The sequence below is a fragment of the Festucalex cinctus genome, chromosome 9, assembly GCF_051991245.1.
Source record: "Festucalex cinctus isolate MCC-2025b chromosome 9, RoL_Fcin_1.0, whole genome shotgun sequence".
NCBI lineage: Eukaryota > Metazoa > Chordata > Actinopteri > Syngnathiformes > Syngnathidae > Festucalex > Festucalex cinctus.
The window spans coordinates 20,215,103-20,232,602 of record NC_135419.1 but is presented as its reverse complement, the minus strand read 5'-3'; the positions used below and the strand labels follow the sequence as shown (position 1 = coordinate 20,232,602).

Below are 17,500 nucleotides of genomic sequence, written 5' to 3'. Positions count from 1 at the left end.
CGCAAAAGTAGAATATTGAATCATTAGACGGGTGACATTTTTTTTGCGTTCAATGATGATTGTAAACATTTCAATTGGGCCAAAGTCGGCGACTGTTATATGCAAAGGAACTGCATCGTTGGAATGTATATTTTTAAAAGCCATAATATTTTCATCTTCTGTTTGGAAGTTTGAATGCTGGACATTGCACCTTTTTTGACGGCTCTTGAAACTTGAAAATGCTCCGATTGTTGTCCAAAGTCGACGAGGGAATCGTTTCAGGTCAGCGGACATTTTGTTGTTGCTTCGTGTTACAAAATTATCCAAATTGTGACGTGCCTCTTTTCAAATTCATTCAATGTCACTTTCAAATCAAATGTTGAATTGTGGTTTGCTTTCAAATCAAATGTTGAATTGTCGTTTGCTTTCAAATCAAATGTTGAATTGTCGCGGTTTTGTGAACGTATCGGACACTCAGATGCAAATAGTGAGCCGCTAAAAGGCAACTATGATTCGTTCGTCGTCATCAAATCATTTAATTGACGTGCTGTGAGTATTCGTGCCGCACAGAAAAGAGAAAATGCAATACATGACTTAAAATAAACAAAAGCTCATTTTTTCCCTCAAATATTTCAAATATGGCTTTATTCGTGTAATGTTTTGACTTTCTTGGCTAAAATATAAAATCCAGTGTTCCCTCGTTTATCGCGGGTGTTACGTTCCAGAAATGTACCCGCGATAATGGAAATCCGCGTTCATTTTTTTTTTTTTTAAATCCCGTTAATTATATATATATATTTTCATTTACTGTGGGAATGCTGAAAGCAATTACTTTGTGATTTTAGCATAATTTATCATTAAATTTCCTTCATTAGCATTCAGCTATTAGCATTCAGCTTAATTAAAAACAAAAATATCCGTTAATTATATATGTTCAATTTATATGATTTTTACTTTATTATAAATGCTTTTTCATTCAGAATTTGTTCTTTTTTTCATTTACATTCATTTTTTTCCATTAAAAGTATGTTTTGTTTTGTTTTGATTTATTACAGAATACAGCATAGTATATATATTTTTCATTTATTATGTTTTTTCGTTTTGGTATAATTTTTAATATATTATGAATGCTTTTTCATTCATCATTTATGTTCTTTTTTAATTTACGGTCTTTTTTTTTCATTTAAAAGTATGTGTTTTTAATTTACTTTTATACAGCACCGTATATATATATTTATTTTTTAAATTTATTTTGTTTTTACATTTTGGTATGATTTTTAGTTGATTATGAATGCTTTTTCATTCATCATTTGTTTTTTGTTTTTTTCTTAAATTTACTGTCATTTTATTCATTAAAAGTACGTGTTTTTAATTTACTTGTTATACACTACAGTATATATATTTTTTATTCATTATGTTTTTTCATTTTGATATGATTTTTAGTTGATTATGAATGCTTTTTCATTTATTATTTATGTTTTTGTTTTTTTTTATTTACGGCCATTTTTTTCATTAAAAGTGCGTGTTTTTAAATTATTTGTTATACAGCACAGTATATATTTTCTATTTCTGTAATGCAATGTCGTGCATTACTGTTTCCTTAAAAATGTAGACAACTTTATTTTATGGATATTACAAATTTTATTGAAAAATATACAACTTTTTTGTGAGAATAATATCATTTTGTGCTACAAATTAAATTCACTAAAATATTATATATTCTTGGAAACATGTCAAAAATGTTAAAATGTTAAAATGTTAAAATGTTAAAATTTGTTTTGGAAATTCCAAATTCGGTGTCATAAATTCTGAAGTTAGTGTAAAAAAAAAAAAAAAAAAAAAAAGAATAAATAATAAAAATAAATTTTGCATTATTTAAAAAAAAACTGCTGCGATTGGCTGGCAACCAGTCCAGGGTGTACCCCGCCTACTGCCCATAGCCAGCTGAGATAGGCTCCAGCACCCCCCGCGACCCTTGTGAGGAACAAGCGGTTCAGAAAAATGGATGGATGGATAAAAAAAAAAAAACTGATTTACACAACAAATATCTATTAAAAATTTACAAATTGGTGTAAAAAAAAAAATAAAATCAACATCTTGTGGTTGCTTTTTTTTTTTTTTTTCAAAAATTTTGACAATTTTTTGGATGGTAAGATAATTCTGCGTCAAAGATATAGTTAAAAAAAATGCAGACATTTAATGTCGAAAATTCATCCCTATTTTTAACTGGATTTTTTTACCCTGATTTTTTTTTTTTTTTTTTTTTTTTTTTTTTTTTTTAGTATCACAAAATCTTGTGTTTAAAATACGATATTTTCAAAATTCTGTGTCAGAAATTCTGAATTTAGTGTAAATAATAATAAGAATAATAATAATAATAATAAATACAAATGAATTTAGCATTTCTTTAAAAAAAAAACTGATTTACACTAACACTGAGAAATGGTTGTCAAAAATGTAGTTCATAAAATGTGAAATGCTGTGTCAAAAATTACGTCATTTCTGCCACTGATTTCTTTTTTTACCATCACATATCCAACTGATAATGTTTATGATTAAAAAAAAAAAATCAATTTAAAAAATCATTTTTATTTTTTTTACCATAAAAAAAACAGTAAATAGTAAATTAAAGTAAATTTCAAATTGGTGTAAAAAAAATCCACATCTTATTTATTCATTTATTTATTTATTTTCCATATTTTTGACTCATAGTTTTTGGTGGAAAGATAATTCTGTGTCAAAGATTTATGTAGTTAAAAAAATGCAAAAAAAAAAAAAAAAAGTGTGTCAAAAATTCATCCTCATTTTTAACTGGATTTTTTTTTACCCTGATTTTTATTTTTTTTATTTTTTTTATTGTTAAAACAAAAATGAGTTGCAAAAAAATTCCAAATACAATTCTCAAAAATTCAAAGTTCTAAATTAATTTGGGATGGAAATCTGTGTTTGAAATTCAAATTCCAACTGATGGTGTGGAATGGTCCATCTATCAGGGAAGTAAAGCAACTTTTGGGCTGAATTATTTATGTTGTTTTGGTTTAAAAACAAAAAAAAACTTGTAAAAGATTTTTTTTTACATTTTTTCATGGTTTTATTGGCTGATGTCCATCCTCTTCAGATATGTGACCTCCACCTTGTTTGCACTTATGTACATATTATTCAACTTTTGTCTAAATGCACCCCACCAAAGAAATGTTTATTTTGAATAAATCTACACAAAAGAGTTGCATAGAATGTCCAACCACTTGATTGCTATTTTGTGAGTACAGTAAGCTATACTGCTTCATGTCATTTTTTTGTGTGTATTTTTTGGTTTTTTTTTTTAAATATATATAAAGAGGCCATTTTATTTGCTGAAGGTCTCCTACATTGATGTCAAATAATCACGAGGAACTGAAAGGCTCAACTTGTGTCCTTCTCGAATGTCTGACTGACTAAAATGTCAGTCAAAAAGCTATTTTTAGAATGTTTAGATAATACAGTAAGCTATCATTATTGTGCGACCGATATTGGTCCATATCCGTGACAAAATAACACCACGGCTTGAGACAATAGCAACGACAACGTGTCAGGAATCCCCCACAGGGGGGCGCTATTACTAGTAGCGGTGTGCGATACAGTACTGCAAATTTTGGTATCGATCCGATACCAAGTAAATACAGAGCCAGTATCGCCAATACCGATATTTTTTGAAAATTATAGTATCTATTTTTGTTTAAATTAAGGTAGCCATATCATTGAATTGCTTATTCACAATCAAATTTTAACCGTTAAGTGTTTTTGTCTTTAAAAGACAACATTAGTACAACGCTAATTGATAAATAGAAAATACTTTATCAATGTTTGCCCCCAGAAACATTCCAACATGACAAAATATTTTGTTAGCATGCTTAAAGTGCACAAAGTGATCATATGTAAAAGAAATTTAAACAAATACTTTATCATACTGTTCAGAAACTACAAATACAAAAAACTAACTAAAAATGCTTATTTTTCAACCTAAATAAACAAGAAGAAAATAGGTTATCAATGTTTTCCCCCTCAGAAACATTTCAACCGTGACAAAACATTTTTTTTAACATTCTTAAAGTGCACAAATTGATCATGTGTAAAGACGTTTAAACAAATACTTTATCATATTGTAACGTCTGTTCATTGTTGTGCGTATTTGAAGTTGAGGCCAGCTAAGTAGGATGTGACGTGAGAGAGACCGGACATGGGAGTAGAGGAAGTTGGGGCTCGGTTTAGGGAGTCTGTCTGGGGGAGTGTGTGAGCGTGAGTTGCGGGCGGCTAACAGTGCTGATTGTGTTTGTTACCGCTGTTATGCGATCAGATTGCATCAGTGACTGCGTGCATCATTCATCACACGTAGGGGCATTACAATATATTGTTCAAAAACTACAAATACAAAAAAGTAACTAAAAATGCTGCCTTCATCATTTCTTTTTCAACCTAAATAAACAAGATGTTAAAGATTATCATGCAACAACAAATATAAAACATAAAACATACCAAAAAAAAAATCTTGTGTTCATGTAATCTACTACAAAGATGAGATACTAAGTCACATGATGTCACACGATAGAAACACACTACTGTGACATGCCCGTTATCTCTTTGACCAAACTGCAGCAGTTGCATAAGAGCCAAAAACTCAACTACTAGATCGATATTTTAGTGCCAGTATCGATCCGATATCGATACCGGCTTGGTCTCGATAATATCGCTATTTGGATCGATCCACTCAAGCCCTAGCAGGGGTCCCCTGGGTGGTGGTTGATATTGGTCCATAATATCATCAACAACGCTGCCTGTTTGCCTCTGGGTACCTCACGATACGATACGACATGCGATACAAGGCTCACAATAACGATTATCTCACAATATAACGATACCACGATTATTGATATATCGGTCAGGGAAAGGTCTCATTATGCTTCTGCGAGAGGCTCGCGCGGAGGCGCTACGGCGGAGCTCCCCTCGTGCGTTTGCCTTCCGACTTGTGCGCAATACACATCTGTCTCTGCTGGAGTTTCAAACCAAGTCCCGCTGTCGCTCTGGCTGGGACGCCACAGAGTGGCGATTCCTCTGCATTTTATGACGGATTCAGGAATAATTCAGAAACACGAAACAAAGGGGGAGAGTAAGTTCATCACCGTGGCAATTAATTATTGCCAATTTGCACCAGTGTTGGCCGTAAACTCGCCAAAACACAACAGCCATGCGCTTAGCGAACACAGTTTTGTTTTGTTTTTTGTTTTTTTAAGTTATTGTTGTTTTCCGCCTCTCGTCCCAGGCACATATCCATATGCACAGCCGTGGTCTCCGAGCAGGAAGTCGATTTGCGCCGCCAGTTGCCTTCACGGAAACTATCTGGGCGGGGGGCGGGGAGAGAGAGAGAGAGAAAAAAAGAAAAAACGCCATCGAACGGACCAATCAGAAGCGAGCTACACCCCGCCATCTACGGCGTTCAAGGATTGGCGACGTGTGCACCGCAGCCGGCCACGAGCGACGTGGCACTTAAAATTCATGATCTACGGCGGTCATCAACGCGAGAGCAAACGTGGGGGCATAAATTAGGCTTAATAATATGATAAAACTCCCCAAGACACAAACTGATGTTTGTTTTTTTTCAATGAGAAAATTGTTTCTTTTTGTACCATCACTGAAACACAATATTATAACTGCTGTCTTCTTCACAGTGAGTAATTTAGTATATTTAAAAAAAAATATATATATACAAATGTCTTCTTAACTTTCTGTCAATAAATTTGTGTCTTTCTTACACTATTGTTATGCAACATGTCACATCGTCAATTGTTTCATTTTATAAACTGTGACAATTTTTTGTGTAACATTGCAAAAATAAATAAATAAATACATATTTTTATATATATTAAATCCAATTAATATTTCTCAGAAATTGTGCTTCAAAAAGTCAAAACATAAAATGTTTTAAAACTTTAAAATTGAAGATATAATCCACATTTTTCATAGAAACGTATGCAAAAGTGAGTAAGTAAAGTAAGCTGATGAGTCTTTTTCGCCTGAAGACTTGTGTACATTTCCCCGCCACTCTTATAACGGGCTCCCCCTAGCGGCCTGCCAGGTAATTGCTCAATAAGTCATGAACAATGGAGCCGTTCTAGTGGCTGTATATTAACTAGGGGTGTGAATTGCCTAGTACCTGACGATTCGATTCGTATCACGATTCACAGGTCACGATTCGATTCGATACCGATTAATCCCGATACGAATTTATAAGTCGATTGTTGCGATTTTTTTTCATTCAAATTTAGAAAATACTAATCAGTAAGCTTGTAGAGTGTAAGATTTATATGAAAATGTATTATTTATTTATCTGAAATTTCAGTCTTATAGAGGTTGTAATCTGTTTCATGTTTGAACAGCATTAAAATAAAATATTAAGGCTTAATGTTCCGTTCATATAACATTCTTCCATGCTCAAGGTGTGAATCCTAAAAAAAAAAAAAAAAAAAAAAAAAAAAAAAAAAAAAAAAAATTGATTCTGCCGATTATTGAATCGATTCGAGAATCGCGCGATGTAGTATCGCGATATATCGCCGAATCGATTTTTTTTTTTTTAACACCCCTAATATTAACTATAAATATCGTGATACTTGCGCACGTGTGTCGATAATCTATCGAGGGACAAAGTATGATGATATATCGCGATATCGATATATCATCACACTCCCGTTTGCTTATTATTTATAAACACCAAATTGTGCACCGTTCGTAATCTCTCATAGAAAAACACCGACTTCCTGATTTCAGATTTAATTTCCCCAAAACACGCATTTGTTTTCGTGCGCTTTTGATTTTTTTTTTTTTTTTTTTTTGTGCTGGCCTTGTTGCCATAGCGCTGCTCCCAGCTGGAGTGAGTCATCCTCGATGAATTGTTTCGCAGGCCTCCAACTCGCACTGGTGCGCACGGGGGAGGGGGATGCGGTAAATCCAGTTTGAGTCCGTCCGTATTCTTCTTAACATGCGAGTAAGCTACTTGTCCTCCATCACTGGTAAGACAAAGTAGCCCCCTCACAAAAACTGCATCCCAGCATTTTAGTTGAAAATAGAAATAGCGGCCTTATAATATCCTACTATTATTACGATAAACTTCTTCTGCTTCACTAGTAGCGTACAGATGTCAACTAGTGCCCAGTTTTGCCTCACTGCTAACATGTAGTTGTGCTACTAAACTGTAAGTGTGCACAACAAAACAGTCACTTTACTAGTGCGCAGAATGATGTGTGCCTTTAGGACGCAATATGTTTCATTTGATGCTCGTGTCCAAAAAAAAGTTATTTAGTTATTAGGTATTGCATACAGTATCCATCTTGTTACATAGTGTTTTTTTTTTTTTAATTATTATTCTTTGGCGCTTTGTAATAAAGTTCTTGCATCTTCCACACAGTCTTGTTTTTTTTTTTTTTTTTTTTTTTAAGTCTGTGTGCATCCAGATATTTGGCAAAATAAAATTCCAGTAACAGATTAAATAGCAGGTTAATTATATATATATATATATATATATATATATATATATATATATATATATATATATATATATATATATATATATATATATATGTGTGTGTGTATATATTATATATATGTATATATTATGCAACAAATGAGTTACAGGTAGAATATTTGACTGTTTTTACAATACTTTATTTTAGGGCTGCACAATATATCGAAAAAATATCGATATCGCGATATTGGACCTTGCAATATGCATATCGCAAAGGCATGCAATAAGTTTTATATGGAATTTTATGCTTTTTATATGAATTTGACCAGTCATATGCTAACTAAAATGTGCATCGCCATTCAATAGTTGAAAATTATCAAGACATAATTACAATTAATTAACTAAGATTACATCAAGGTTGCTTATTTTGCCACATGAAAAATGTTTTTCTTTCATTAGGTAATAAAAATTTAATTTCTTTAGGTACATGTTAAATATCGCAATAATATCGATATCGCTATGTTCAGCAAGTATATCGCATATCGCATGTTTTTCCAATATCGTGCAGCCCTACTTTATTTATTATTTGTTAAATTAAACAACTTGAGAGGAACAAACTACAAAATGGGACAATTCTTTGCCTCCTTTTGTGAGGGGATGTTTGAACATTGTTTTATTTGTCTTATGTTACAATGTACAGTGTTAATGTATATAAAAAAGGCAATGATGGGTTTTTATGCCTTTTTTTCCCCACTTTTAAAAGAGCTCATATCTGCCCCAGTTTGAGCGAAATGGGGTATATGCCACGGAGAAGGCGGGGCTTCCGACTTCCGTTTTCTCACACATCAGCTTTGTTTCCACTTCCGGTTTGCGACGTGTGGGCCGGGTCCCAGCCCTCAGTTACTCGTTCCCCTCAGTGGGTGCAATGTGTAGTGTGTTAACTGTGTTTGTCTCAGTTGTCCGAAGCATTTAAGAGAGCTGAGAGGGTGGGCGCGCGGGTGTTGGAACGCGGCCAGTGGTGGCCGGAAACGGCGTTGATATGTGTAACCAGGGAGTCAGAAGTCCGTGGCATCTACCCCATTGTATTTGGAGCAAAATTGTGATTCGGTGTGCATCAAACTGGTGCCCCTTTGTATTAATTAAAGTTCCCAATAGGTGGCTCTCAGTTTCAAGAAGGTTGGTGACCTCTGCCCCTTTTCTTTTTCGGTGACCCTACTGTACTAAAATGATGTCGCCGATCCGTGTAAACGATTGCTGCGCCCTGATTGGCTAGCGACCTCTCCAGGGTGTACCCCGCCTCCGTCCCGGCCACACAGTCAAGTCAGCCGAGAGAGGCTCCATCGCGCCCGCCGACCGAGCAAGGATGAGCGCTACAGAAAACGGATAGACGAAATGCTGGGTTTTAAATCCTAACCGGCGTGTCGTCAACTGCCTCCGGGAGCCGCCGCATTAGCTCCTCCGCTGCTTGGAGCTCGCACACACGGACGGAGCCCGTGAGAGGTGGAAGGCAGCCCCGGAAGCAGAAGAAGGAGAAGGCCCCGGCCGCCGAACGAACGGACGGACGGACGCGCCGGTTTGTATCCGAATGGTCACTGCTAAATAAATAGAATGCAGTACGCGGCGTGCGTCACTCGGTGACACGTTCTTCGACAGTGGCGAACCGGGTCCGGGACCCTTGACGAGCTCGGGCATGGGACCGCGGACATTTTTTAGTCATCGTCGAGCTAGCTAACAGGCGGAGTGAAGCGGATAGCAACTTTTTTTTTTTTTTTTTTTCACCCCTCACAGAGTTTTCCCCAACCTGGACTGGTGGCAGTTATGACCCGCCGTGTTGGTTCTATCCGCGGGTAGACGGCTTTGATATCGTTGTCTCGGCCTGGCTTCAGAGAAAAGACAAGGAAAAAGGACGTAAAGGCCCCTAAATGTTTTTTGGGGGCGCCGCGAAGCTAATCCGTTAGCTTCAAGTTAGCTTCGCCTCCGTCCATCAATGAAGGAGTACAAAGTGGTGGTGCTGGGTAGCGGCGGCGTCGGCAAGTCGGCGCTGACCGTCCAGTTCGTCACCGGTACCTTCATCGAGAAGTACGACCCCACCATCGAGGACTTCTATCGGAAGGAGATCGAAGTGGACTCGTCACCGTCCGTGCTGGAGATCCTGGACACGGCGGGCACCGAGCAGTTCGCCTCCATGCGGGACTTGTACATCAAGAACGGACAGGGCTTCATCCTGGTCTACAGCCTGGTCAACCAGCAGTCGTTCCAGGTAAGACAAATAAAAAAAAATAAAAAAAATCGTTGCTTTTGCTTTGGAGGCAGATACAGCGAACCCCCGTTTTTTCGCAGGGGATGCGTTCAAGGCCCATTCGCAATTTGTGAAAACCCGCGACATAGAGACACCATCTGAATATGTAGAAATTGACTTTGTCAAGAAAAAAAACCCAAAACGTCTTTTATAGGTTTTTAATTCAATCATTCTGATAGGGGTGCACCGAATTTACAGGGGTGCACAATATTGGAAAAAACGTGCGATTATAGTTGTTGAATATCAATATTATTGTGATATTTAACATGTACCTAAAGAAATAACATTTTTATTATCAAATGAAAGAATATTTTTTCATGTGGTAAAATAAGCACGTTCAATGTGTTCTTAGTTCTCAATTAATTGTAATTACCCTAGATGTTTAACTATTGATCATGATGCATGTTTGTTTGTGTCTGATTGATCCAATTCAGGTAAAAAGCACAAAATTCCATATGAAAATTATTGCATGTCTTTGCGATATGCATACTGCACGGGCCAATATCGCAATATCAATATTTTTTTCGATATATTGCCCAGCCCTAGCCACCGATCACAATTTTTCGGCCGATCATCGATCCCCGATCTTCTAAAAAGTCTGCCTTGCCGGTCTGGATTTATTTTTTATTTTAATTTTTTTTATTTATGTTTTTTTGCCTGTTCAATGTTTGAATCTTGCACATTCAGTATTTATCTCAAATAAAAATAAAAGCCTACTGGTCATCTCAGCAGAAGAGGATACTTTTTCAGACCTATTAATGAGAGAGATGAGATCGGTTTGTTTTGAAGGGATCAGCCGATCACCGATCTTTCCAAAATTTAAGGAAATTGGGGGCGATAAATCGGTGCACCTCTAGTATTAGACTGTAGAGCGAGTCACTGTTTATTGCAGAGGATACATTGATGGTAAAACGAGCGTATAAAACAAAAACAAATGTAATGTTCTAAATAGTTTTACCTTTCTCACATTTAGACTCTTGTATGTTCGTTGTAAAACACTCAAATATTTCTTAGTTCCTTTTAATTTCTTAGTTCCTGTTTGTACTCATGGCCTCGCGCTGTCATCAATTGGGTGATGATTGTATCGCATCACTTTAACGGAACCAAAAGTTTCTGCCATTTTGTTACTGTAATACGGTCACACAAACCCACGTTTATTCTTTTTTTAAACAACCATCACCCTGCTTATTTGTCAGATTTAAACATTTTAAAGTATCTTATTTAATGGCAATTATACTTGAACATCTTTTGTGGTAATTTATGCTACCCCTTATAATCAGGGCAACTTTTGCGAAAAACACCTAAAAAAGGTGCACCCAAAGTAAATTTGTAGCTGTTCTTGAACCATTTGTAGTATCAGCATAGTTTGGGGCTCTTTTTGAAGATAACATTTTGATTTTTTTTTCTCCCAAACAGTCAGAATCTGTATAAGTGCTCCTGTCACTGAGCTATGGATGTTTGAATACAGAAAAAAAGGGCGAATTTTATGTGCGTCTAATTTGTTTTCACAAAATCTGCCTTGAAAATGAATTTAGAATGTTGATTATGACTTGAAAACACTACAGGATCAAAGCTTGAGGTCAACCCTAGCTCCAGTTCAAATTTTACAACAATCCTACAAAAAAATTAGCATTTTACACATGTTTACCTAAGGAAAGGTACAGGCGAACCCCAAATGAACATTTGACCAGTGCACACATTTGGGTGAGCTGTGTGGGGAAAAAAAGGCTTCTATTCTGGAAAGCTTCAACATACAATAATGATCTTCGGTTCTAATGAAAGCTTAGACTTGTGGCTATTTTATCCTACATCCAGAAACTCAAATATTACTGAAAAAGAGTAATAGAAGCATAAACATAACACATTTGAATAATAAAACAGTTGTGCAAGAGTAGGGGGATAGAGAGATAAATAAAATGAAGAGGAGATGGTAGAGAGAAAAATGCTCTTTTCAAAAGTAGAAATTGGGGGTGTGCCAAAAAATTGATTCATAAAAGAATCGAGATTCTCATTTATGAATCGAATCGATATTAATATCCAAAAATCGATTTTATTTAAATTAGAAATGAAGAAGAAGGGAAAAGGCAGTTGTAGCCCACATGCTGTTTTTGTGGAAAAAGGCACTTACAATACAAAATTAATAAATGTTTAAAAAAAAAAGACACTTTAATGTCTCTATTTGTCATTTTGTCTTGCAAAGCAGACTGGAGTAGAGTAGATCATGACAATGTTGTGCATATCTGTAAATTGAAGCAGAAATCATTTGTCAATCAAATAATTTTGAATCGAAAATCGTTTGAATCGAGAATCGAAAATCGATTTTGAATCGAATCGTGGACCCAATAATCGTAATCGAATCGAATCGCGAGACAGTCAAAGATTCCCGGCCCAGTAGAAATCCTTCCTGCTAACAGTATATTTTTACAAGGGCTGTCAAAGTTAAAGCGTTAATAGATTAATTAATCACAGAAAATTGTCGCATTAATCACGTATTACCGCAGATTAATCGCACTATTTTTTTCAACCGCACTTGAGCCTTGAACGTAACCGCGGATGGTTACATTGCAGGCTGCGCAGGTCAGTGATTGGGTCAATGCACGGCATTTCCAATGCCTGTTGTTCCAAAATGAGCGGGGTGACTCCATTTGGTGTGCTCGGTGGTAAATTTCGCTTTAAAAAACACCCCGACTGGACTTTAGATAAAACAAAAGTAATTTACATTTAATTAATTAATAATTGCTGAATTGCCCCCAGTTGATATGATGCTATGTTTTTAGCAATACACGCATGCATACAATTGCGTACATGCATTTAATCAATGTTTGCAAATGACATTCAGATAATAAAATGTTAATGTTAGAATATTACGGCATTTTGTATTTTATATTACGAGAGTAATTTAGCTGTTTAATCGTGATTAATCAAAATTTAAAAAGTGTGATTAATCAGATTAAAAAAGTGACGATTATGTCGTAGTGGCTCCGTCGAAGCATTTACGCCCCCACCTCACATCTTGACTGTGACGCACCAAAAGGTGGCGTCACTGGCGTATGCGCAGAAGCTTGCTTTTGTTCCAAAAACTTTTGTATGACACACCCCATATCGTTGTTTGAAGAATTATTGGCTATCTAATGCGTCAGTCACCAGTCAGTTCCGCTGTGACTGGCCGAAGCTACATAAGGATATAAAATGGGAGTGACATATATATGCAAAGACGCTTATTGGCTCCTATGACTGTTTTTGAAGGGAAAACCCTTGCAGTTTGACTAAAGTGAGGTGTCAATCAAAGGCCGAGGATTAGGCCTTTAGATAGATACGTGTTAGAGGTAAGATCGAACCTAAAAAATCCAGCCAGACACGACCCAGGCCCGCGGGCATTAAAGCCCGACCTAGCCCGAGCCCGACCAACTTGATAACTTGATTTGCAGGCCAAAGCCCGAAGCAAACCCGAAATTTCAATTTATCCCATAGTATTTTTGGCAGAAAAAAAACGCAAGATTTTTTAAGGTTAAAATAATGTACATATTTTTATGATCATGATAAATACATTTGCACAGCGAAATAACGCTGGAACACAGAATAAGAGGCCAGACAAAGAGAGTGAAAGTGAGATCTTGATGCGCACTCGCTTAATTACGCGTATAAATACTGCAGCCCACTAGGCTTTAAATAGAATAATGCAAATCAAATAAATGGGAAAATATATGGAAAATAAATGGGCCCTGGTTGATCTCTTATACTCTACTGCCACCTGCTGGCCGTTTGTGTAATAACTAGCATTTCTTCAACCGTTCTTTGCAGTTGAGAGGCTGCATGAAAGCCTTCTGTATGCTCTAGCATAAAAAAAACAATGTATAAATACGTCTTTGGGACACTTAAAACATTTGAAATAGAACGTATTTATACGTTTTTTGAACATATTTGTGCAGAAAATATTTGCTTGTTTATTATTTTTTTGTGGGATTTTAACTCATTTGCTCCAAAAAAACATATAACTACGTCTTTGGGACACTTAAAACATTTAAAATAGAATGTATTTATACGTTTTTTGAACATATTTGTGCAGAAAATATCGGCTTATTGCTTGTTTATTTTATTTATTCTTATTTTATTTTTTGTGGGATTTTAACTCATTTTCTCCCAAAAAAACGTATAAATACGTCTTTGGGACCCTTAAAACATTTAAAATAGAACATATTTATACATTTTTGGGAGCAAATGAGTTAAAATCCCACAAAAAAAATAAAATAACGATAAGCAAGCAATAAACCCATATTTTCTGCACAAATATGTTCACGCTTGTTCATCCCTTCTGCTACCGTTTGTCATTTGGACTTTTAATTCTTAATTTCCGATTTTTAATGTCCTTTAAGGACATCCGGCCCATGCGAGACCAAATCGTGCGGGTGAAGCGCTTCGAGAAGGTTCCGCTGATCCTGGTGGGCAACAAGGTGGACCTGGAGTCGGAGCGGGAGGTGTCGGGCTCGGACGGCCGTGCCCTGGCCCAGGAGTGGGGCTGCCCCTTCATCGAGACCTCGGCCAAGAGCAAGACCATGGTGGACGAGCTGTTCGCCGAGATCGTGCGCCAGATGAACTACTCGGCGCTGCCCGAGAAGCAGGAGCAGTGCTGCACTGCCTGCGTGGTTCAGTGAAACGGCAGGTACCCACCGTTCACGCGCCCCCTATTGGCGAAACCCCCAACTTAAATTTAGCAGCTAAATTGTTATTTGACTCCACTATAGAGCTGTCAAAATTAATCGACAAGATTATCAAATCAATCAGCAACTATTTTAATTGAGTAATCGTTTTTTTGTTGTTGTTGTTGTTTTTTGTTTGGATTTCAAATATGCCCAAATCCTCCGGTTTCAGCATATCAACAGTAATTGTTCACCAATTTCATTTCTGTAGTTAATAAACAGTAATGGGGAGGGGGGTCTGTTTATAATGCACTTTAATGCAAAATTAAAATTAATCCGATTATAATGCACTTTAATGCAAAATTAAAATTAATCCGATTAACCGATTGAATGATCAGTAGGGATGTAATGATATCCAAACAACACGATATATGATCACGATAGCGAAGGTCAGGATACGATAATTATCACGATATTATGGGGGGAGGTTGGCGATACGAAAGGTCACAATATTGTTAAAAAAAAAAAAAAAAAAAAAAAGAGCTCATACAACACAATATTGTGTTTTTGGGCAGGCACTAATACAAGAATTACAATAAATTGATAATTTTTTTTATTAATAAAATTAATACATTATTCAATAATTAAAGGCGCAGTCTGCCGGATTCACTCAGGAAAATGCACTTTTTAAATACAGGATGTACGCACTTTAACTTTTTCTCGCAGTCTACACATCTGTGTTTATGTTTATCTTTTGTGGTGATTTCGTCCTAAACCGATAACTGCCTATTTAAAGTTAATGAGCAATATCGATTCTGACGCCTGCGTATCGATACGCGTATTGTAATGAGTCCCGCAACGATACATTGCCGTATCGATTTTTTTTAGCACACCCCTAGTAAACGCTGTCTTTCCACGTCCCGCTGTTTACAAAACAAACACAAAATGGCAAAATTCAGGCTGGGGAGGTGGGGGTTTAGGACGAAATCACCACAAAAGATTAACATAAACACAGATGTGTAGACTGAGAGAAAGTTAAAGTGTGTACATCCTGTATTTAAAAAGTGCATTTTCCTGAGTGAATCCGGCAGACAGCCCCTTTAAATAAGAAATTAATAAATACAATAAATTGAATTCCTCTACATATTGACTCTTTTCACAAGAATATTCCGTTCCCCTTCATCTGACAATTAGTGTGAATTTTAAACATAGACAGGCCAAAACATCCCTAATGAAACTTAAACTGCACTAAAGAAAAATAGCCACCAGAGGGTACAAGAACTGCACAAGTGGAAATCAACCTGACTATTTATTTATTTTTTTTCTTTTAAACAGATGTGCTGCTTTTAAAATCGTGACATGGCGACAACGATATATTGTGGTAGTTTCAATATCGCGATATCACGATTTTGCCGTTATCTTTACATCCCTAGTACCTTGTACTTTAAAAGTATTTTGTAATACATTTTCGATGTGCCTTAACACGTGTAAAAAAATGTTAAAATTTTTTTTCTATATGGTGTTTCAAAATGGTGGATTTCGCAAGCAGCCATTTTGTAATAAAAAGTGTTGTTGTGTTTCCTTTCCAGATGCAGTGGGGTTTGTTTTTTTTTTGCCTGGATCCGCAGGAGTGAGCGAGAGGGAGGGGGGTGAGGGGGGCGCACCCTGACTTGCCACCTCCCCACAACATGGCCGCCCTGCTAACTTTGAAGCGTCTTAGCGCAGATATGTGGCTCGTATTTTTGATATCTGTTAAGGGGGACGTTTGATTTGCGCTGCCACTTGAAAAGACTTCAAAGGGACACAGAGAAACATGACATGGAGTCAACTACTCTTGAATTACACCCCCAAACATCCTTCCTTTTAGTGAGAAATCACCCCCACCCCAAGTGTAATAAACAACAAGAGTGTTTGTGAGGTTGCAGCTCCCTTTTTTTTCAAGCTGCTCTAATCACCGTAATATGCTTTTTATTATTATTATTATTATTATTATTATTATTATTATTATTATACAACGTGTATTAACGTCACCATGGAAAGCTGTTTGGGCATTTGTTACGCATCCATCGTGTATACTAGCAGGCGCTTTTTCAGCGCTAGTAAGACAAAGTAACTTCCTGGATCCTACTAGTAACACCAAAATGTAACAAGTAATTTTAGGACCTTAAGCTGGAAATATGAAGGGAGGGTAAAAAAACTAAACGGCTTTCCATATGTTACTTTTTTGAGTTTGAAGTATTTCATCTTCTGGAAATTTTTTGCATTTTCGTTTTTAAACATGCACACTTAAGGTGCGCTTTCTGTATACGGCTCATTTTATTATTATTTTTAGTTTCAGGAAATGGTAACAGGATGTTTAACTATTGAACCAACTCCTCTTTTTTTTTTTTTTTTTTTTTCCCAGTTAAAGGCCATCTTGTACGGAACTATTGCATTCACTTGGGAAAAAAAAATCCTGTTTTTCTGACTATTTTTTTGGGAGGTTTGTTTGTTTGGTTGTTGTTGTTTTTTTAGGACGGGGGAGTATTTTTTCTGTTTTTCTGAATATTTTTTATGAATATTTTTTTCTGTCATAAAAAAAAATCTGAAAAAATTATTCAGAACAAAATTTACTCAGGCGGGAAAAATATTCAAGTGAATGCAATACGCTTCCGTAATCTTGAAATCCACTTGTTGAAAATGAAACATGTTTAATGCGGTCGTGCGCATGCACGTTTTGTCTTTTTCTCATTTCAACTTGGCCATTTGTTGTTCAATAACTCCAGCTGCAACGTTTTAAGCGGATCTGACATTGCTTTCTGTTTCTTTTTGTTTGTTTCTTTTTTTTTTTTTTTTACTAGTAACATATTTATTAAAAACTAACGATGTGAGTAGTTTTAAAACATTTAATTGGATACTAGTTTTCTGCTTTGGTGATATCAGGCGACAAACGTATATTGTGTTTCGTTTTTGTTTTTATATTAGGATGAGAATTTAACAGAGCCTTAAAATAATTTCTGGTGCATTTGGTGTCTTGTTTCTTCTTCCACTAACCGGAATACTCATTTGATGGGAAAAAAAAAATCATCCTCAAACAATAACAACATGAACATA

The 17,500-nt window shown here is 35.9% G+C and overlaps 2 protein-coding genes across 5 annotated transcripts in view; both read left to right on the top strand.

Moving 5' to 3' along the window:
• Positions 1-2,766, top strand: part of mbnl3 (muscleblind-like splicing regulator 3) — a 12,210-nt gene extending 9,444 nt beyond the window's left edge. For both annotated transcript variants that reach the window (XM_077532464.1, XM_077532465.1), the window contains one exon: positions 1-2,766. This exon is cut by the window's left edge. The gene's annotated coding sequence lies outside the window, so the exon portion shown is untranslated.
• A 5,603-nt stretch (positions 2,767-8,369) lies between these two features.
• On the top strand, positions 8,370-17,411 carry rap2c (RAP2C, member of RAS oncogene family). 3 transcript variants are annotated; one of them, XM_077532192.1, is made up of 4 exons: positions 8,372-9,044; positions 9,260-9,731; positions 14,144-14,430; positions 15,997-17,411. In XM_077532192.1, the coding sequence occupies exons 2-3, from the start codon at positions 9,459-9,461 to the stop codon at positions 14,420-14,422; spliced, it is 552 nt and encodes a 183-aa protein (XP_077388318.1). In that variant the 5' UTR covers positions 8,372-9,044; positions 9,260-9,458; the 3' UTR covers positions 14,423-14,430; positions 15,997-17,411. The 3 variants fall into 3 exon arrangements, with proteins under 3 accessions (XP_077388317.1, XP_077388318.1, XP_077388316.1); XM_077532191.1 differs by having other exon boundaries at positions 8,370-9,731; positions 14,144-14,426; XM_077532190.1 differs by having other exon boundaries at positions 8,372-9,731.
• The last annotated feature ends 89 nt before the right edge of the window (positions 17,412-17,500 follow it).

Bases quoted from the DNA above. Each gene is read 5' to 3' on its own strand.
- rap2c (XM_077532191.1), top strand. From the start codon at position 9,459: ATGAAGGAGTACAAAGTGGTGGTGCTGGGTAGCGGCGGCGTCGGCAAG. The intron at 9,732-14,143 runs GTAAGACAAATA...ATGTCCTTTAAG, and splicing joins TCAACCAGCAGTCGTTCCAG to GACATCCGGCCCATGCGAGA.